Genomic DNA, 21,862 nt, shown 5'->3' with positions numbered 1-21,862 from the left:
CAGGCTGACATAGACTGACCAGGTGAAAGCTGTGATCCCTTGTTAAATCCACTTCAATCAGTGTACTGTAGATGAAGGAGAGGAGACAGGTTAAATATGTTTTTTTAAGCCTTGAGAAAATTGAGACACGGATTGTGTTTGTGTGCCATTGAGTGGTTGCATATTAAGATGCAAAATGTAAGTACCTTTGAATGGGGTATGGTAGTAGGTGCCAGGCACACCTGTTCGTGTCAAGAACTACAATGCTGTTTTTCACACTGAACAGTTTCCCGTGTGTATTAAGAATGGTCCACCACCCAAAGGTCATCAGCCAACTTGACACAACTATGGGAAGCATTATAGTCAACATGGGAAGGTGTTCCTAATATTTGGTATACTCCGTGTATATTTAGGCAGGAACAGGGAAAGCTTATACAGAGACGTATACAATATAGACTCTGCTCTAAGGGATCTATTTACTCTGATTTCTAAACTACAGATTGAGTGGATATTGTTTTGGCTGTTGTTCCTGAGCGGTGGGTGGAACAGTAATTCGAACCTGGCAGAGGAACGTGAAAACAATTCTTAGAGAAATGACTATCGGACCCCAGCAAAGTCCTGACAATACATAATTTCATTAGTGGTATATTGTTTCTGGCTATAGTAAGCGCTGGAGTAATGTATCCTACCTTCCTACCTTAACATATCCATTTGTTATTCAAAGGTCATACACTATTGGCATAACAACAGCGGTGTAGAAACGGTACATATCAGAGCAATTACCCACCTGTCCTTTAGCGCAAACAAGAGTGGGAGCGATCGATATGTATATCAAATATCCTGACTGAGAAGATATGGACCAAAGTAGAGCGGAAATCCAATCAGCCTGTGGTACGAGGCAGCAGGCACACACACACACACACACACACACACACACACACACACACACACACACACACACACACACACAGCCACACACACACACACACACACACACACACAGCCACACACACACACACACACACACACACACACACACACACACACACACACACACACACACACACAGCCACACACGCCACACAGCCACACACACAGCCACACACACACACACACACACACACACACACACACACACACACACACACACACACACACACACGCCACACAGCCACACACACAGCCACACACACACACACACACACACACACACACAGCCACACACACACACACACACACACACACACAGCCACACACACACACACACACACACACACACACACACACACACACGCCACACAGCCACACACACAGCCACACACACACACACACACACACACACACACACACACACACACAGCCACACACGCCACACAGCCACACACACAGCCACACACACACACACACACACACACACACACACACACACACACACACACACACACACACACACACACACACACACAGCCACACACACACACACACACACACACACACACAGCCACACACAGCCACACACACACCACACACACACACACACAGCCACACACGCCACACAGCCACACACACAGCCACACACACACACACACACACACACACACACACACACCACACACACACACGCCACACAGCCACACACACACACACACACACACACACACACACACACACACACACACACACACACACACACACACACACAAACACACATATCCCCCCCCAAACAAGGGTGGTTGGGTCCTAGAAAAGCTGCACCTTATCTCAGTAAGTCAAGCCGCTAACAAGGCCCCATGGGGTGCAGAGAAATGTCTGAGCCACCTAGCTGAGACTGATCTCTGAGATGGGGCAGGCAGAGAAACCACAGATCCATAGGTGAGGAGTCCACCTGTGTGTCAGTCAGCCACTCAGCCAGCCAGTCAGCCAGACAATCAGTCAGTTAGCCACCCAGCCAGCCAGTCAGTCAGTCAGTTAGCAAGTGAGCCAGCCAGTCAGCCAGTCAGCAAGTCAGGAAGTCAGCCAGTCAGTCAGTCAGCCAGCCAGTTAGTAAGCCAGTCAGTTAGTCAGTCAGTAAGCCAGTCAGTTAGCCAGTCAGTTAGTCAGTCAGTCAGCCAGCCAGTCAGTTAGTCAGTCAGCCAGCCAGACAGTCAGTTAGCCAGTCAGTCAGTCAGGAGGACAGGAGAGGATGTTTATGTGTCAGTCTCAGTACAGAGTAGAGTCAGACACCAGGCACCTGGACCAGCAGTAATGAGCCTGTTAACTGATGAAGCTAATGGGGTTTGTTCCATTACAGGAGCAGGTTGGTAATAAACACACAAAAACAAAAAGACCAGTGTGTTTTGTACTCTACGTTTTGTACAAAAACAGGATGTTTCCAAATGAACTATACAACGTTCTGAGTGTACCAGTAATGAAGACAACAGGTGATATACATGAATAAAAGCGATAGTGATTGTTAAAAAGCATTGTGGAGTAAAGTTAGTCTACTTACATCTCTACGATGCCCTCTGGTAGGTTGGCAGGGATCTCAGTCAGGCCCTTGCGGCGACAGTCCACAATGTTGTTGTTGCAGGTGCAAGAGGCCGGACACACTGATGCTTGGGGAATACAGGTATGAGGCTTTGCCTGAGCTGGGCCTGAGAAAGAGAGAGAGGGCAATAGAGAGAAAGAGGAAGAGAGGGAGATCGAGAGAGAGAGCAAGAAAGGGTGATAGAGAGGGAGAGGAAGAGAGAGAGAGGGCAATAGAGAGGGAGAGGGAGAGCGAGAGAGCGAGAGAGGAAGAGCGAGAGTGGGAGATAGAGGGAGAGTGAGCGAGAGAGAGAGACAAAGAGGGAGCGAGAGAAACAGAGAGCGAGAGGGTGAGAGAGAGAGAGAGAGTGAGAGAGAGAGGGAGCGAGAAAGAGAGGGAAAGCGTATGAGAGATACCTTTTTTTTTACCAGCACAGGGGCTCTCTCTCTCTCAAATTTAAATTTAAGGGGCTTTATTGGCATGGGAAACATATTGCCAAAGTAAGTGAAATAGATAGTAAACAAAAGTTAAATAAACAATAAAATGAACAGTAAACATTACACTCACATAGTTCCAAAAGAATAAAGACATTTCAAATGTCATATTATGGCTATATGCAGTGTTGTAATGATGTGCAAATAGTTAAAGTACAAAAATGAAACTAAATTAACATAAATATGGGTTGTATTTAAAATGGTTTGTTCTTCACTGGTTGCCCTTTTCTTGTGGCAACAGTTCACAAATCGTTTTGCTGTGATGGCACACTGTGGTATTTCACCCAATAGATATGGGAGTTTATCAAAATTGGATTTGTTTTCAGATTCTTTGTGGGTCTGTGTGATGTGAGGGAAATATGTGTCTCTAATATGGTCATACATTTGGCAGGAGGTTAGGAAGTGCAGCTCAGTTTCCACCTCATTTTGCGGGCAGTGTGCACATAGCCTGTCTTCTCTTGAGTGCCAGGTCTGCCTTCAGTGGCTTTTCTCAATAGCAAGGCTATGCTCACTGAGTCTGTACATAGTCAAAGCTTTTCTTAATTTTGGGTCTGTCACAGCGGTCAGGTATTCTGCCACAGTGTACTCTCTTTTTAGGCCAAATAGCATTCTAGTTTGGTCAGTTTTTTTGTAATGTGTCAAGTAATTATCTTTTTGTTTTCTCATCATTTGGTTGGGTCTAATTGTGTTGCTGTCCTGGGGCTCTGTGGGGTCTGTTTGTGTTTGTGAACAGAGCCCCAGTACCAGCTTGCTTAGGGGGCTCTTCTCCAGGTTAATTTCTCTGTAGGTGATGGCTTTGTTATGGAAGGTTTGAGAATCGCTTCATTTTAGGTGGTTGTAGAATTTAACGTCTCTTTTCTGGATTTTGATAATTAGCGCGTATACCCAATAATTCTGCTCTGCATGCATTATTTGGTGTTTTATGCTGAACAAAAGTTCCACAAGAATAGAGACATTTTAAATGTCACGTTATGGCTATATACAGCATTGTAACGATGTGCAAATAGTTCAAGTACAAAAGGGTAAATCTCTCTCTCCTCTCTCTCTCTCTCTCTCTCCTGTGTTATTGTCTTTATTTGCAGGTTAATTAAGGGGCTGACTCTAAGGCAGACAACTGTATTTCTGCTGCGTCTGCCTGCTGGAGATTCCTCAGCTGATTTAAGGCTGCAGGGAGGGGGTGGGAGGTGTTCATTAGGCCCAAAAGTGAATACTTTTACCAATTATATCCTGGAGTAAATTAAACAAGAACACCAACCTATTCTACTGATTCAGTGGCTTTTCAATCTGAGCCATGAAAGAATGTGTTCATCTGGAGATAACATGGGTACGTACATTGTTTAGTGTTTGTAGTACAGTGTGTTGTCATGGGGATTTAGCGTACCTGTACAGGTGAAGTCTTTCTTCTGGACATCAGGGATGTTGAGGCCCCTCATGTTGGCAGGCGCCATGCATTGGGTGAAGAGGGCCAGGCCACGCCTCTGCCGCAGCCAGTCAGACAGCCAGGACAGGTGGCAGTCGCAGTGCAGATTGTTAGAATGTAGACGTCTGCAGAGGGAGGAGGGGAGAGAGAGGCAACAGCAGTAGTCAGTGCGGGTTGTTGGCTGCAGAGGGAGGGAGGAGAGAAAAAAAACAGTCACAGTGTTCAGTGCCACAGTAGATGGCCAGTGGCATACCATAATGTATGAGAGAAATGACCAAATCTAAGGCTGAAAAGAATAATCCACTCACTGAAATATATGTCCACAAAATGTAAAGACCTTCTATCATTCTTCATGTCTAAGGGTACCTAGCAGATGGAACGGTGTTAGGAGTCCTCGTTCACTCATGGCAGCAGAGCTGTGTTTATGACTCTGTGACTCCTCTGTCCTTGACAGAGATGTGGTTGTCATAACCAAGACCAAACAAAAGCTACTAATATGTATCTGTATCTAATATGTATCTGTCTGTATCTAATATGTATCTGTATCTAATATGTATCTGTATCTAATATGTATCTGTCTGTATCTAATATGTATCTGTCTGTATCTAATATGTATCTGTATCTAATATGTATCTGTCTGTATCTAATATGTATCTGTCTATATCTAATATGTATCTGTATCTAATATGTATCTGTATCTAATATGTGTCTGTGTCTAATATCTGTCTGTATCTAATATGTATCTGTATCTAATATGGATCTGTATCTAATATGGATCTGTATCTAATATGTATCTGTATCTAATATGTATCTGTATCTAATATGTATCTGTATCTAATATGTAGCTGTATCTAATATGTGTCTGTATCTAATATGTATCTGTATCTAATATGTATCTGTATCTAATATGTGTCTGTGTGTCTGTATCTAATATGTATCTGTATCTAATATGTATCTGTATCTAATATGTGTCTGTCTGTATCTAATATGTATCTGTATCTAATATGTATCTGTATCTAATATGTGTCTGTCTGTATCTAATATGTATCTGTATCTAATATGTATCTTTATCTAATATGTATCTGTATCTAATATGTGTCTGTATCTAATATGTATCTGTATCTAATATGTGTCTGTATCTAATATGTATCTGTATCTAATATGTATCTTCATCTAATATGTGTCTGTATCTAATATGTGTCTGTATCTAATATGTATCTGTATCTAATATGTATCTGTATCTAATATGTATCTGTATCTAATATGTATCTTTATCTAATATGTATCTGTATCTAATATGTATCTGTATCTAATATGTGTCTGTATCTAATATGTATCTGTATCTAATATGTGTCTGTATCTAATATGTATCTGTATCTAATATGTATTTGTATCTAATATGTATCTTCATCTAATATGTGTCTGTATCTAATATGTATCTGTATCTAATATGTGTCTGTATCTAATATGTGTCTGTATCTAATATGTATCTGTATCTAATATGTATCTGTATCTAATATGTATCTGTATGTAATATGAGTCTGTCTGTATTGAATATGTATCTGTATCTAATATGTATCTGTATCTAATATGTATCTGTATTTAATATGTGTCTGTATCTAATATGTATCTGTATCTAATATGTATATGTATCTAATATGTATCTGTATCTAATATGTGTCTGTCTGCATCTAATATGTGTATGTATCTAATATGTATCTGTATCGAATATGTATCTGTATCTAATATGTGTCTGTCTGTATCTAATATGTATCTGTCTGTATCTAATATGTATCTTTATCTAATATGTATCTGTATCTAATATGTATCTGTATCTAATATGTATCTGTATGTAATATGTGTCTGTCTGTATCGAATATGTATCTGTATCTAATATGCATCTGTATCTTATATGTATCTGTATTTAATATGTGTCTGTATCTAATATGTGTCTGTCTGTATCTAAAATGTATCTGTCTGTATCTAATATGTATCTTTATCTAATATGTATCTGTATCTAATATGTGTCTGTCTGTATCTAATATGTATCTGTATCTAATATGTATCTGTATCTAATATGTATCTGTATCTAATATGTGTCTGTATCTAATATGTATCTTTATCTAATATGTATCTGTATCTAATATGTAGCTGTATCTAATATGTATCTGTATCTAATATGTATCTGTATCTAATATGTGTCTGTATCTAATATGTATCTTTATCTAATATGTATCTTTATCTAATATGTAGCTGTATCTAATATGTATCTGTATCTAATATGTATCTGTATCTAATATGTGTCTGTATCTAATATGTATCTGTATGTAATATGAGTCTGTATCTAATATGTATCCTTCTGCAGATGCAAGAATGGTCTCTCTCTCTTCGCCAACACCTTCATTTCCTCAAGTCCTCCCTCCCCCAAAGAAGAGGACAGGACACGATACACTGGGGCTAAATCCCTATCTCACAACAGCCATTACGGGCCCGACTGGGCGAGAGGAGAGGAGTTGAGAGGAGAGGAAACAGAGGGAGAGAGGGAGGGGGGAGAAAAAGTCATGTCAGCAAATAAAACAGGCTCTATACCCTTTACAAAAAGTCTGCAAATGAAATAGGGGTGTGATCCGGTTAGGGGACAGGAATTGCTCATTGAGGAGAGCAGCGTGGGCTGTAGTTTTAATGGAGCTCTTCCCATTATAAATCCAGTTTATAGCCTCCCGTTGTTCCGGATGAATTACACACCAGTGGGATTAGAGAGATGGACGGATGGAGGGGATGAGCTCCACACTGAGACGGAGCAGAGGGCTCATACACCACGACTCTGTGGTCAGCTGTGTGTGCATGCTTATGTGTGTGTGTACATGTGTGTGTGTGAGGTGTGTGAGGTGAGCTAGGTGCACATGTTCATCCTCAGTGCCTGCACAAAAAGGCAACTCATCTCATCCAGTGATCCACAAACACTGTGAAAACGACTGGCTACCCGTTTAGCAGTAGGAGGCTTCGCACTCTATTTGTCTGGAGTGATTGAATGGCAAAGCACCATGGGGTGATATCATTTGATCTAATTGAATGGCTGCTGGACAAAGCTCGTAAAGAGAGCATTGGGGAGAGAAACAGAGAGAGAAATAGAGAGAGAGGGAGAGAGATAGAGAGAGAGAGGGCACAGAGCTAGGTAATCCAAGCTATTTCATCAGAAACCTGGAGCCATCCACCTTCCATCCCATCACTACATCGCCCCATCCCTGCTAAATGGATTACAGACATTTCTAAACATTTGATTTAATAAGTTGTTTTTACGAGCAGCAAATTCAATACAGAGATCTCAGGGATATTAGAGCCAGAAAATTCAATACAAAGGAACTGGGAGCAAGAGGAGTAGGGGGGAGCAGGGGGAGCCTCGGCTCCGATAATTCAATACCTGCTAGGGAGCAGCAGGCTGGCCGTCACAGCATCAGCAAATTCAATCCTGGGGAGGCGAGGAGGCGGAGAGGGGATGGGGAGGAGGAGGTGAGGGGGCTGGGGCTAAGCCTGTCTGAGGGGACTGATTGATGGGAGGCTTTCCAGAACAGACTGCCGAGCCAGGGAGCATATAGCGTAGTCCTAATGCAGGGGGAGTGGACAGCTCCTGGCCTCCAGACCTCCAGACCTCAGGCCCCAGAGGAGTACCGGCAGCAGGCAGGAAAAGAGCTGATGACTGGGGAGCTGGGGGCGAGGACACTGCAGGGTCACTGTGACCCCTGAAACACTGTGGGTCTGAGATGAGCCCCGGGTGTCAGGGTCGGTCTGTCTATCTGTCTGTACGTATGCATCCCCAGATCCAGGCCCAACCAGATCAGACCTGTGTCTACTGTTGTCACTGGATCGTTGAGCAGTGAAACACGCAGATCACATGGTCATAAGAACCCCAGAGCCCACTGCTAATACACAAGGTCAGCCACAGAATGGAAACATCCAGTGAGTTTGAGCACTGTGGAATGATTTGAACTGATTGTGGTCAGGGAGACAGTGTAAGTGGAGCGGGTACAGTAAAAAAGTAATGCACCGGTCACAGGGGACAGAGACAATGCCTGCTTAAAAAAACCAGCATAGATCAGTAGAAATGTCATGCTGGTCCACGCTTGTCTATGCTGGTCTATGCTGGTCAGTGATGGTCAAGCTGGTTAGTGCTAGTCGGATGCTGGTCAAGATGGTCTGACCAGCAGGGTCTAGCTGGTTATGCTGGCAAACCAGCCTTCCTTGTGTTTTCCCTAGTGACCAGACTTTTCTGTGTTTTTGGTGGTGATCAGCATACTCTGTATGTTTGGTGGTGATCAGCCTTTGCTGTGTTTTTGTTGGTGACCAGCCTTCGCTGTGCTTTTGATGGTGACCAGCCTTTGCTGTGTTTTTGACACTGGTGACACTCATTCTAACCCTGATAGTTATTCTGAATGCAGACTGTGGGTGAATACAAGTGAACATTTTAGGATATCCCCAGTCAGGCTGATCTACAAAAGTTGTGTGCATTGTAGATCAGATTCTTTCACATTTTAAACATCATTGAAATGTACTGCTAAAACATATCTGCCACGTGTGAAAATGTCAATGTTTTCTGCCTGTCAAAATTGAATGAACAAAATGATTGTAAAAATAGGAAGTATTAGCTTTGCAAGCCAGCATAAAATGACTTGCTGCTTGTTTTGCAGGTGGCCAGGATATTCTGGTGACCAGCTTATGTGTCCAAAACACAGCGAAGGATGGTCACCAGCAAAAACACAGCGAAAGCTGGTTACCGGCAAAAACACAGCGAAGGCTGGTCAACAGCAAAAACACAGCGAAGGCTGGTCAACAGCAAAAACACAGCGAAGGCTGGTCACCAGCAAAAACACAGCAAAGGCTGGTCACCAGCAAAAACACAGCGAAGGCTGGTCACCAGCAAAAACACAGCGAAAGCTGGTCAACAGCAAAAACACAGCGAAGGCTGGTCAACAGCAAAAACACAGCGAAAGCTGGTTACCGGCAAAAACACAGCGAAGGCTGGTCACTGCAAAAACACAGCGAAGGATGGTCACCAGCAAAAACACAGCGAAGGCTGGTCACCAGCAAAAACACAGCGAAGGCTGGTCACTGCAAAAACACAGCGAAGGATGGTCACCAGCAAAAACACAATGAAGGTTGGTCACCAGCAAAAACACAGCGAAGGCTGGTCACCAGCAAAAACACAGAGAAGGATGGTCACCAGCAAAAACACAATGAAGGTTGGTCACCAGCCAGTGCTGGTCTATGCTGTTTTCTTCAGCAGGGGCTTCAGACTGCCCCAGAGGTTCATGGGTGAAGAACTCCAGTGAGCTGACATTCCATTGCCCTGGCGACCGGAGAGGCCCACCCAATCAATCATCAGAGAACAAGGGTTGCCAGGGTTTGTTGACAACAACGACAACAGTGTGTGTGTGTGTGTGTGTGTGTGTGTGTGTGTGTGTGTGTGTATACATGGTGTAAGAAGGAACATCATGTTATTTTTGGAGGAAGTCAGAGCTCTTGAAGGTGTAACTCGTGGCGGTAATTGGGCCGTAATGGTTAAAAGCATGAAACAAAGGAGAGGTAACCACTCATTATGGAGATGGATCCTGTTTCTACTCAGCTCCTTGGTGGCATTTCACAATGGTTGACTCATATAATCCTCATATACTCACAGAGTCCGCAGCTTGGGCATGTGGTTGAAGCTAGACAGAGGGATGAGGGTGATGTTGTTGTTGTTGAGGGTGCTGCAAAAGAAAAGAAAAATTGCCACAATACACAAATACTCTAATTGCACAAGTAGAAAAAGTATGTTTCACAAGTAGAAAAATTGAAAAAGAACCTCGAGAGAAAGCAGAGGACTAAGAAAGAAAGACAAGTAATGGACAATGAGCTTATCTATCTATCTATCTATCTATCTATCTATCTATCTATCTATCTATCTATCTATCTATCTATCTATCTATCTATCTATCTATCTATCTATCTATCTATCTATCTATCTATCTGTCTGTCTGTCTGTCTGTCTGTCTGTCTGTCTGTCTGTCTGTCTGTCTGTCTGTCTGTCTGTCTGTCTGTCTGTCTGTCTGTCTGTCTGTCTGTCTGTCTGTCTGTCTGTCTGTCTGTCTGTCTGTCTGTCTGTCTGTCTGTCTGTCTGGCTGGCTGGCTGGCTGGCTGGCTGGCTGGCTGGCTGGCTGGCTGGCTGGCTGTCTGTCTGTCTGTCTGTCTGTCTGTCTATATCCACCAGTGTAGCAGTGCAATAGCAGTAGTGCCCTTCACACACACACAGTGCCTCTGGTTGGTTTGAACAACAAAGAAGGCCTATATGTCTGAGTACTGAGAGAGAGAGAGCGAGAGAGAGAGAGAGAGAGAGAGAGAGAGCAGTAATTGCAGATGGCAGTCATCTTCCCTTCCTCTCCGTCCAGCAACAGTAACTGTGATTAGTGCTACTTAGCTGACTTAATGTTGTAATATAGCCATCCCACCCTCCGTCACTACCTAACCCCCTCCACCTCCTTCCACCTCCCCCATCCCCTCTGCACCACCTTCTCCGGGAAGGCTAAATGTGTGCCTGTTATTTCTCAATTTGGGACTTTAATGGTTCCCACTCTGTTCGGTAGCTAGAAACATAAAGTGATGAATCCTGTCGGCATGACGACGGAGAAAGTGGAGAGGAGCAGAGGGTCGTTTTCCAGAGTTTTACTGTGTTCAAGGGTTCTACTGTACTATTATGGATAATGAGTGGTTTAGGGGAGACTAGAGATGGTGCTGATCGCAGCAGATCCTCAATATGGAGTGGACGGACTGACCCGCTGGTTTTACAGTTCATGCATGTTTAGGAAAGTGGAGGGAGCGCCAGACAGGGGCCACTGGTGTGACGCCATGTATGAACTCTCACTGTAACAGGCTAATTCAAACTGAATAGCCCCATAAAGGAGAGAGGAGGAAGATGGACATGACAACAACGCAGTTCGGTTTAACATATCTGCGATTGGACTTAATTCAAACAGTGGAAATCCACATCTAGGCAACAGCAATGCTCGCTAAATAACTAGGACTGCATGAAAAAAAGGGAAAAATCCCTTAAAATAAAACATACTTGTGGAATTCTAAATTATGTTTTAATATTTATATTGGAAGCAATCAGCAGGGGGAACAATTTACTAAGAACGAGGGGGAAAAATGCAACAAAATGGCACAAAAAATTATTGTTATTCTACAATTAAATGATATACGGGGCAGAATCACCAAATCGGCAGTTCTAGTGAGGAGAGTAACTATTTCCCTATTGTCAAGGACACTGTGGCTCTGTGGCAACGCCCTGGTAAAACCCTGTAACACTGGGACTAAGGGGGCAACGCCCTGGTAAAACCCTGTAACACTGGGACTAAGGGGGCAATGCCCTGGTAAAACCCTGTAACACTGGGACTAAGGGGGCAGCGCCCTGGTAAAACCCTGTAACACTGGGACTAAGGGGGCAACGCCCTGGTAAAACCCTGTAATACTGGGACTAAGGGGGCAACGCCCTGGTAAAACCCTGTAACACTGGGACTAAGGGGGCAACGCCCTGGTAAAACCCTGTAACACTGAGACTAAGGGGGCAACGCCCTGGTAAAACCCTGTAACACTGGGACTAAGGGGGCAACGCCCAGGTAAAACCCTGTAACACTGGGACTAAGGGGGCAACGCCCTGGTAAAACCCTGTAACACTGGGACTAAGGGGGCAATGCCCTGGTAAAACCCTGTAACACTGGGACTAAGGTGGCAACGCCCTGGTAAAACCCTGTAATACTGGGACTAAGGGGGCAACTCCCTGGTCTCACCCTTTAACACTGAACCATATGCAGGAGAAAATGTCCCAGGAAGGCCACTCACATATCTCTCACTCTTTCCTCCTTCTCCCACTGGGAAGAGAGAGATTTTCCAAGGAGTGCTAGGGAGCTGGGGGGGGGGACATGAAGTTATTAACAGGCAGTGGAATTTATTCATGTATGTCAAGGGAAGCCAGGCTTACCCAATAAATTGACCAATATTATTTTTTTTTAAATTGTTTCAAAATGTTCCTTCAATTCACCAGAGGCTGAATGTATCACACCGGAATAAGCATCCGTGTGAGCGAAACAGCGCCCCTCTGTCTCTGTATGTGTAGACCATCTACCTGACTCTGTCTGGTCAAAAAGAGTATGACATTGTTGCCGCCCATAACAATGAATGCAAGAGAAGTCAGCGAGCGTTTGGCCTCCCTTGATAAAAAAAAGTATAAAATAATAGCCAATCAGCATTGAGCTAAACTGAGTGAGCTCAACTGTGAATGGTCCTGGTGCACCAAGACAGTTTGGATTTGGCTTAACTCCAATCACATCACATCGAGAGCAATGCAACACTGACAGAAACAACTTGAATTGTTGTATCTCGTTGTGTTATTATCCTCCGGTGGCCAGCTAGCTAGCTAAAATGGGTCCTTTCCTAAATTAGCCATGGATGGAGATAGGGATTTGGACTTGTGGTTTTACTTAATTCTTCGTACAGGCCAATGATTATATCGTTAACTAGCTAACGTTGCCCATGAATGGAAGTTAGGCTGGAAGTTTAGCCAGGTAGCCTAGGACATCAAAAAATAAAAGCGTGTACTGTATGACAGAGTCATAGACCGTTTAGGCAACATGAAAGAGGAAGGTGGCATTGGCACACGGTGAGTAAACATGCACGAATACACACACACACACACACACACACACACACACACACACACACACACACACACACACACACACACACACACACACACACACACACACACACACACACACACAAATCAGTACCATCAGAAACATTATCTTGCTTGACAATGCTGTAAGTCATGTAACTGTTTGTTACATGCAATATGCTTTGTGGACTCCACCGGACAGATGGTGCTCTCCGGTTTGTGATGAAACAAAGGTTTGGTTGAATTTATTCTGCCACTGTGTCTTCTTACTGTCTCGGCCTGAGGCCTATATATCACGGTGTCAAGGCATATGATCTAACAGGTTATAGAGCAAACAACGCAATTATGACAACACACAGGTTGTAATACTGCATGGTTTTATTATCCTGGCTTGGCTTCCCTGGTGATTTTACCCCTGCTGTTAAAGAACAAAAGATAGTGTGGGATGGATGCACACACACACACACACACACACACACACACACACGCACGCACGCACGCACACACACACACACACACACACACACACACACACACACACACACACACACACACACAGCTGTCGTGATAAAGAGGAAACAGAAACCACTAAGGAGCTGCATCCATATTTCAACATGGTCGTTTTTTGAAACGGTCTGGTTCTAGAAGCCATTTTGCAAAACGATTCACATTAGATTGGATTTCCTGGGTCCCAATGTAATTTGTCCCGATTTCAGTAATCACACAGACATGACAGAACTTCTCCAGTATGTAGACTAAATAGCTCTTTCAAGGTCTTTGTCTAGTTAAACCCCACTAACCTGCACATCTCATAGGAGAACGTTAAAAAACAGCTTTATGGCTAAATATGATAAATTCCAAGGGCTGCTCTGTTACAGCTGACATTAGCCTCTCAGGATGAGTAATTGCGTGTCTGTCTGTCACAGGGGGACATGTTTTGTGTTTTATAGTGTTTACAGTGCTGCAGTGCTGTATGGGACCTCTTTCTCTCTGTCCCCAGTCAGCCAGGCAGCAGGCAGTGATGGAGCTGAGTCTTTAAAAGAGCAGCCCATGAGGGAGATGCTATTGCCTGTTGTCTGTTGCAGAGGGCTTGCAGAGTTAGGTCACTGCCTCCGCCGTCAATCTCTCTCTCTTTCAATCTTTTTTTCTCTCTCATCCCCGTCTCTCTGGCTGCACTGTCTCCCTGTTACCTCTCTATCACTCACCTCTCCACTAACATTCAAGTTCTACTGAAACACCTAGCGTGTAGCACTCACTCTCTCTCTCGCTCTTTCTCTCTCACCCTCTCTCTCTCTCTATCTCTCCCACTCTCTCTCTCTCCCTCCCCTCTCTCTCTCTCCCTCTCTCTCTCCCTCTCCCCCCTCTCTCTCTCTCCCTCTCTCTCTCCCTCTCCCCCTCTCTCGCTCTCTCTCTCTCGCTCGCTCTCTTTATCTCTCACTCACTCCCTCTCTCTCTCTTTCTCTCTCACACTCTCTCTTCATCTTCCCCCCTCTCTCTCTCTCTCTCTCTCTCTCTCTCTCTCTCTCTCTCGCACCCTCTCTCTATCCCTCTCCATCTCTCTCTCTCTTTTCTCTCTCACGCTCTCCCTCTCTCTCTCTCTTTCTCTCTCACGCTCTCTCTCCCCATCTTCCCCGCTTGCTCTCTCTCTTTCTCTTGCACCCTCTCTCTATCCCTCTCCCTCTCTCTCTCTTTCTATTTCTGTCTCTCTCTCTCTCTCTCCATCTCTCAAGTTCCTCATTTAGAGAGGCAGTCAGTCTGTTTGTACCAATCTCTTTTATTCAGCTTTTTATGCTTAGTTTTTTTCTTTCCCTGCCTTGAATCTGCACAACATGAATTAGCGTGAGCAACATGTATGTGTTTGCTGAATGAAACACTACTGAACCACTGCTTGTTAATGAAAGCAGAGAATCGTTCTGACATAGTATAATACTGCAGGAAGACAATGGCATCTATGTCCATTATGATGCTTTAATGAAACGGGATCAAATCAAATCTAATTGTATTTGTCACATGCGCCAAATACAACAGGTATTGCATTTCAGTGAACCTTACAGTGAAATGCTTACTTATAAGCAATAGTTTATCCACAATTATAACTCCCTGTGTAGCAAAACACTGTTACTTTATGGTTTTATTTACAGTTCTATTCATGTCCTGGTCAATATAGTTATTCTGCTATTAACTGCCCCACCACTTCTCCTTTAAACAGTGACGGACTCCGTCCAAGGTGTACGGGCTCAGAGATTTTCATTTCTGCTACAAGTTATTTATTTGCTCTCTGCTATGCAGACAGATTTCCCACAGTTGAAAAAATACCTACTTTGAGGTCTTGAGTGCTCTCTGCCTCTCTCCAGACCCTCATTAAGGCTTTTTGGAGAGGGCCCCTGGATACTTCACTTTTAAAAGAGGGAAGACTGCTTGGAGCCAGGAATCAGCTGAAACCAGAGAGGGGGGGCTGGGGCTGTAATGGAAAGGGGAGGTTCAGGCTGGTGGGTAAGACAGGGCTGGAGGAGAGAGGGGAGGGTCAGGCTGGTGTGTAAGACAGGGCTGGGGCTGGAGGAGAGAGGGGAGGGTCAGGCTGGTGGGTAAGACAGGGCTGGAGGAGAGAGGGGAGGGTCAGGCTGGTGTGTAAGACAGGGCTGGAAGACAGAGGGGAGGGTCAGGCTGGTGGGTAAGACAGGGCTGGAGGACAGAGGGGAGGGTCAGGCTGGTGGGTAAGACAGGGCTGGGGCTGGAGGAGAGAGGGGAGGGTCAGGCTGGTGGGTAAGACAGGGCTGGGGCTGGAGGACAGAGGGGAGGGTCAGGCTGGTGTGTAAGACAGGGCTGGGGCTGCAGTGGAAAGGGGAGGGTCAGGCTGGTGGGTAAGACAGGGCTGGAGGACAGAGGGGAGGGTCAGGCTGGTGGGTAAGACAGGGCTGGAGGAGAGAGGGGAGAGGGGAGGGTCAGGCTGGTGGGTAAGACAGGGCTGGGGCTGGAGGAGAGAGGGGAGGGTCAGGCTGGTGGGTAAGACAGGGCTGGAGGAGAGAGGGGAGGGTCAGGCTGGTGTGTAAGACAGGGCTGGAGGACAGAGGGGAGGGTCAGGCTGGTGGGTAAGACAGGGCTGGAGGAGAGAGGGGAGGGTCAGGCTGGTGTGTAAGACAGGGCTGGAGGAGAGAGGGGAGGGTCAGGCTGGTGGGAAAGACAGGGCTGGGGCTGGAGGAGAGAGGGGAGGGTCAGGCTGGTGGGTAAGACAGGGCTGGAGGAGAGAGGGGAGGGTCAGGCTGGTGTGTAAGACAGGGCTGGGGCTGGAGGAGAGAGGGGAGGGTCAGGCTGGTGGGTAAGACAGGGCTGGAGGAGAGAGGGGAGGGTCAGGCTGGTGGGTAAGACAGGGCTGGGGCTGGAGGAGAGAGGGGAGGGTCAGGCTGGTGGGTAAGACAGGGCTGGAGGAGAGAGGGGAGGGTCAGGCTGGTGGGTAAGACAGGGCTGGGGCTGGAGGAGAGAGGGGAGGGTCAGGCTGGTGGGTAAGACAGGGCTGGAGGAGAGAGGGGAGGGTCAGGCTGGTGTGTAAGACAGGGCTGGAGGACAGAGGGGAGGGTCAGGCTGGAGGAGAGCATACAGCTCAGGGGAGCTGACTCTATAACAGAGACTCACAGAGGCTTGAAATCAAAGCCTGAGAGACACGCAATGCAACATGACAGTGTAATCAGGAGTAGCAGCACACTGCTCTGCCATCGTGTGTGTGTGTGTGTGTGTGTGTGTGTGTGTGTGTGTGTGTGTGTGTGTGTGTGTGTGTGTGTGTGTGTGTGTGTGTGTGCGTGCGTGCGTGCGTGCGTGCGTGTGTGTGAATCTGAGAAAGAGCAATTTCAGGTAGTAGGTGAGGAGATTTTTGCCAACCCCTTTGACTGTTCTCTCAACGGGCAGAGGGGTTAGAGTGGTAGGCTGTAATATCCGGGGGAATGAGAGGTGACGTTTCCCATGGGTTCTGCTCCTGGCCATTTCTCAATGGGGTTGAGAGGGGGAGGGAGGGGGGAGGGGGAGGGAGGGGGGGGGGGGAGGATGGGGCTTTGGTGAGGCTGATTTAAGAGTCCCGCTCCATCCCACGGATGACCAGAGTGACTTCCATCTCTCTCTCTCTCTCTCTCTCTTCATCTTCATCACCTCACTCAGCCCTCACTATAGACATTGTGAGTGTATGTGTGTGTTTGTTTGTGTGATGGAGTGTGTGTGTAGAGGGTTTGCTTTAATAAAGCCTTGAGTGTTTAAACCATGCATTGTGCAGGTTCCGTCTGTGTGTGTGGCTCTCCTCTCATCTCCTGATCATCTCAGATTCCTTCCCTCCCTCCTGTGAGATGTGACATGATTAACATGGAACACTGGTAAAACTCACCACCACCAGGCCGGGCGACCAAAGGCGCGGGGGCGTTGGAGACCGTGGGAGAAGAAGTGTGGAGGCAGCCGTAGAGTTTAAAGAACCAGCCTGGAGTTTAGACATCAAAACAAATGAGGCCACCGTAACTCATCATCTACTTGTTGCTGCGTGACGGAATCCGAAAGGATTGGAATCGTTTGCCTTTGTTCTGCTTAGCGTGGAGGGTTCAGCTAAACGTTTGCCTTTGTTCTGCTTAGCGTGGAGGGTTCAGCTAAACGTTTGCCTTTGTTCTGCTTAGCGTGGAGGGTTCAGCTAAACGTTTGCCTTTGTTCTGCTTAGCGTGGAGGGTTCAGCTAAACGTTTGCCTTTGTTCTGCTTAGCGTGGAGGGTTCAGCTAAACGTTTGCCTTTGTTCTGCTTAGCGTGGAGGGTTCAGCTAAATGTTTGCCTTTGTTCTGCTTAGCGTGGAGGGTTCAGCTAAACGTTTGCCTTTGTTCTGCTTAGCGTGGAGGGTTCAGCTAAATGTTTTCCTTTGTTCTGCTTAGCGTGGAGGGTTCAGCTAAATGTTTGCCTTTGTTCTGCTTAGCGTGGAGGGTTCAGCTAAATGTTTTCCTTTGTTCTGCTTAGCGTGGAGGGTTCAGCTAAATGTTTGCCTTTGTTCTGCTTAGCGTGGAGGGTTCAGCTAAATGTTTGCCTTTGTTCTGCTTAGCGTGGAGGGTTCAGCTAAATGTTTTCCTTTGTTCTGCTTAGCGTGGAGGGTTCAGCTAAATGTTTGCCTTTGTTCTGCTTAGCGTGGAGGGTTCAGCTAAAGCACACAGACGCAATCAGATGTTATCCTCCTAATTGAAATAAACCTGCAGAGGAAGTATAGAGAAATAACATGATCTGCAGCTCTAAATCCATGTGGTTTGTGTCTAAGTGAGGGCTTATGAGAGAAAAACCACAACAGAAAGGCACTTGGCATTTGGACATTGAAACCCCAGCGATGTTATCCAATAGAGACATGCTTTATGGCTTCTGATAGAGGAGGAAGGAGAAAGTAGGGGAGAGGAGGGTGGAGAGAGGAGAGGAGGGGAGACAAGAGAGGGGGGAGGGGGATGAGAAAAATAGCAGATGAGGAGGATTCAGGTTTAGGTTCTGTGCCAGATGGAGGGTACCCAATTGCAGCCAGAGGGACAGGTAGGACGGACAGAGAGACAGACAGAGAGAGAGAAAGAGAGAGACATGAGTACCGAGCCATTGATGAGGCCATTACATCTTAAATGAGGACAGATTGAATCTAAGCTGCGTGGAGGGTTGGCTCTGCTGGGACATGGTGGGGTCGTTTCTCTCTCAGCCCATCTCTCCACTCCTCTAACTTCCTGCTTCCTACCACCACTGTGCTGCTTTGGCTCAGTCACACTTCCCAACCTCCCAGTGATATTGCAAGGGGCAGAGTCTGGTGGCAAGGCAATTTCCTGTGCTGAAAAATGCTGTTTGCGAGCTAATGATAGCCCCCCCCAACACCTCTTACTCTAATCCATCCTACTCTTACCCTGTTTCAGTGTATCTCTTCCCCCCCCCTCTCTCTCTCACTCTCTGTTTCTCTCTCTCTCTCTCCCTCTCTCTCTCTCTCTCTCTCTCTCTCTCTCTCTCTCTCTCTCTCTCTCTCACTCTCTCTCTCACTCTCTCTCTGTCTCTTCATCCCTACTTCTATTTATCTCTCCCTGTTATTTGACACATACAGACTGTTGTATTGGCTGAACGCAACCTTTCAATCAGACCACACTGCGACATAAAGACTGATGTGTCCTGTGGGAGGCATACAGTACTGGTGCTGGTGCTTAAAAATGCATGGAATATCTGATTCACACTGATTCCTCAACCACTGACTGTCTCTTCTCTCTCCCTCCCTCTCTCTTCTCTTCTCTCCCTCTCTCTACTCTATCTCCTCCCCCTCTCTCTTCTCTCCCTCTCTCTACTCTCCCCTCCCTCCCTCCCTCTTCTCTTCTCTCCCTCCTCTATCTCTCCCCTCTCTCTTCTCTCCCTCTCTCTACTCTCCCTCCCTCCCTCCCTCCCTCCCTCCCTCCCTCCCTCCCTCCCTCCCTCCCTCCCTCCCTCCCTCCCTCCCTCCCCCTCTCTTCTCTTCTCTCTACTCTCTCTCCCCCTCTCTCCCTCTCTCTTCTCTCTCTTCTCTCCCTCTCTCTACTCTCTCCCCCTCTCTCCCTCTCTCTTCCCCCCCTCTACCCTCGCTCCCCCTCTCTCCCCCCTCTCTCTTCTCTCCTTCTCTCTACTCTCTCCCTCTCTCTTCTCTCCCTCTCTCTCTGGGTTATATGCTCCTCTGTGAGCTATGACTGGGTATCCCTCTCCCTGGCAGCATAAAAGCATTAATCATGATGAAGCATCAGCAGTGTTTATGATATAGGCAACAGCGAGGTCAGAGAGGATACGGGCCGAGGGACAAGGAGACCTCGACTGGGTCAGGTCACATCAATTCCTTGGAAACGGAAACTCTCGCTTCAAAATGGTACAGCTGACTGACTTAACTAGCATGTAAAGACCAGCCAAACCAAAAGCACCGAATAGCTAAAACATATTTTTGACCGGGTCCATTTACAAAAAATACATAAGAAAAAATCACAACCAAAACTGTGGTATCACACTACATACTGTATAATGTGACAGGACTCCTCCACCTCACCCACTAAACCATGCTTAACCTGTTGGGGATAGGGGGCAGTATTTGCACGGCTGGATAAAAAACGTACCCGATTTAATGTGGTTACTACTCCTGCCCAGAAACTAGAATATGCATATAATTATTAGCTTTGGATAGAAAACACCCTAAAGTTTCTAAAACTGTTTGAATGGTGTCTGTGAGTATAACAGAACTCATATGGCAGGCAAAAACCTGAGAAGATTCCAAACAGGAAGTACCATCTCTGACCATTCCTTGGGCTTCTTGCCTCTGTTTATTGAACATTTAGGATCTTTGCTGTAACGTGACACTTTCTACGGCTCCCATAGGCTCTCAGAACCCGGGAAAAAGCTGAATGATGTAATTCCAACCCCAGGCTGAAACACATTAGCGCTTTTAAAAAACGATTTCCCGGTCGGAATATTATCGCTTTTTTACGAGAAAAATGGCATAAAAATTGATTTTAAACAGCGGTTGACATGCTTCGAAGTACGGTAATGGAATATTTAGAATTTCTTTGTCACAAAATGCGTCGTGCTCGTCACCCTTATTTACCCTTTCGGATAGTGTCTTGAACACACGAACAAAACGCCGCTATTTGGATATAACAATGGATTATTTGGGACCAAACCAACATTTGTTATTGAAGTAGAAGTCCTGTGAGTGCATTCTGACGAAGAACAGCAAAGGTAATAACATTTTTGTTATAGTAAATCTAACTTTGGTGAGTGCTAAACTTGCTGGGTGTCTAAATAGCTAGCCCTGTGATGCCGGGCTATCTACTTAGAATATTGCAAAATGTGCTTTCACCGAAAAGCTATTTTAAAATCGGACATAGCGAGTGCATATAGGAGTTCTGTATCTATAATTCTTAAAATAATTGTTATGTTTTTTGTGAACGTTTATCGTGAGTAATTTAGTAAATTCACCGGAAGTGTTCGGTGGGAATGCTAGTCACATGCTAGTCACCTGCTAATGTAAAAAGCTGGTTTTTGATATAAATATGAACTTGATTGAACAGACATGCATGTATTGTATAACATAATGTCCTAAGATTGTCATCTGATGAAGATCATCAAATGTTAGTGCTGCATTTAGCTGTGGTTTGGGTTTATGTGACATTATATGCTAGCTTGAAAAATGGGTGTCTGATTATTTATGGCTGGGTACTCTGCTGACATAATCTAATGTTTTGCTTTCGTTGTAAAGCCTTTTTGAAATCGGACAGTGTGGTTAGATTAACGAGAGTCTTGTCTTTAAAATGGTGTAAAATAGTCATATGTTTGAGAAATTGAAGTAATAGCATTTCTAAGGTATTTGAATAACGCGCCACGGGATTCAACTGGCTGTTGAGTAGGTCAAGCGTCCCACCTAGCCCAGAGAGGTTAATGTGAGTCTGGAAGGAGAGATTACAGTCTAACCAGACACCCAGGAATTTGTAGTTGTCCATGTATTCTAAGTCAGAGCCGTCCAGAGTAGTGATGCTGGATGGGCGAGCAGGTGCGAGCAGTGACCGATTTAATAGCATGCATTTAGTTTTACTTGCATTTAAGAGCAGTTGGAGGCCACGGAAGGAGTGTTGTATGGCATTGAAGCTCGTCTGGAGGTTAGTTAACACAGTGTCCAAAGAGGGGCCAGAAGTATACAGAATGGTGTCGTCTGCGTAGAGGTGGATCAGAGAATCACCAGCAGCAAGAGCAACATCATTGATGTATACAGAGAAGAGAGTCTGCCC

General features: G+C 45.7%; 1 protein-coding gene across 1 annotated transcript in view; it reads right to left on the bottom strand.

Annotated features, from left to right (window-relative positions):
- LOC115205030 (slit homolog 3 (Drosophila)) overlaps window positions 1-21,862 on the bottom strand; it is a 374,555-nt gene that overhangs the window by 137,025 nt on the left and 215,668 nt on the right. Inside the window, exons 8-10 of the mRNA XM_029770590.1 lie at window positions 10,072-10,143; window positions 4,361-4,524; window positions 2,468-2,612 (exon numbers count right to left, since the gene is read on the bottom strand). Of these exons, the coding sequence (XP_029626450.1) occupies window positions 2,468-2,612; window positions 4,361-4,524; window positions 10,072-10,143 (381 nt within the window). The remainder of the gene's footprint in view (window positions 1-2,467; window positions 2,613-4,360; window positions 4,525-10,071; window positions 10,144-21,862) is intronic.

The sequence above is a fragment of the Salmo trutta genome, chromosome 13 (genome assembly GCF_901001165.1).
Source record: "Salmo trutta chromosome 13, fSalTru1.1, whole genome shotgun sequence".
Lineage (NCBI taxonomy): Eukaryota > Metazoa > Chordata > Actinopteri > Salmoniformes > Salmonidae > Salmo > Salmo trutta.
The sequence above is the reverse complement of the archived record's forward strand: the minus strand, read 5'-3'. Positions and strand labels throughout refer to the sequence as shown.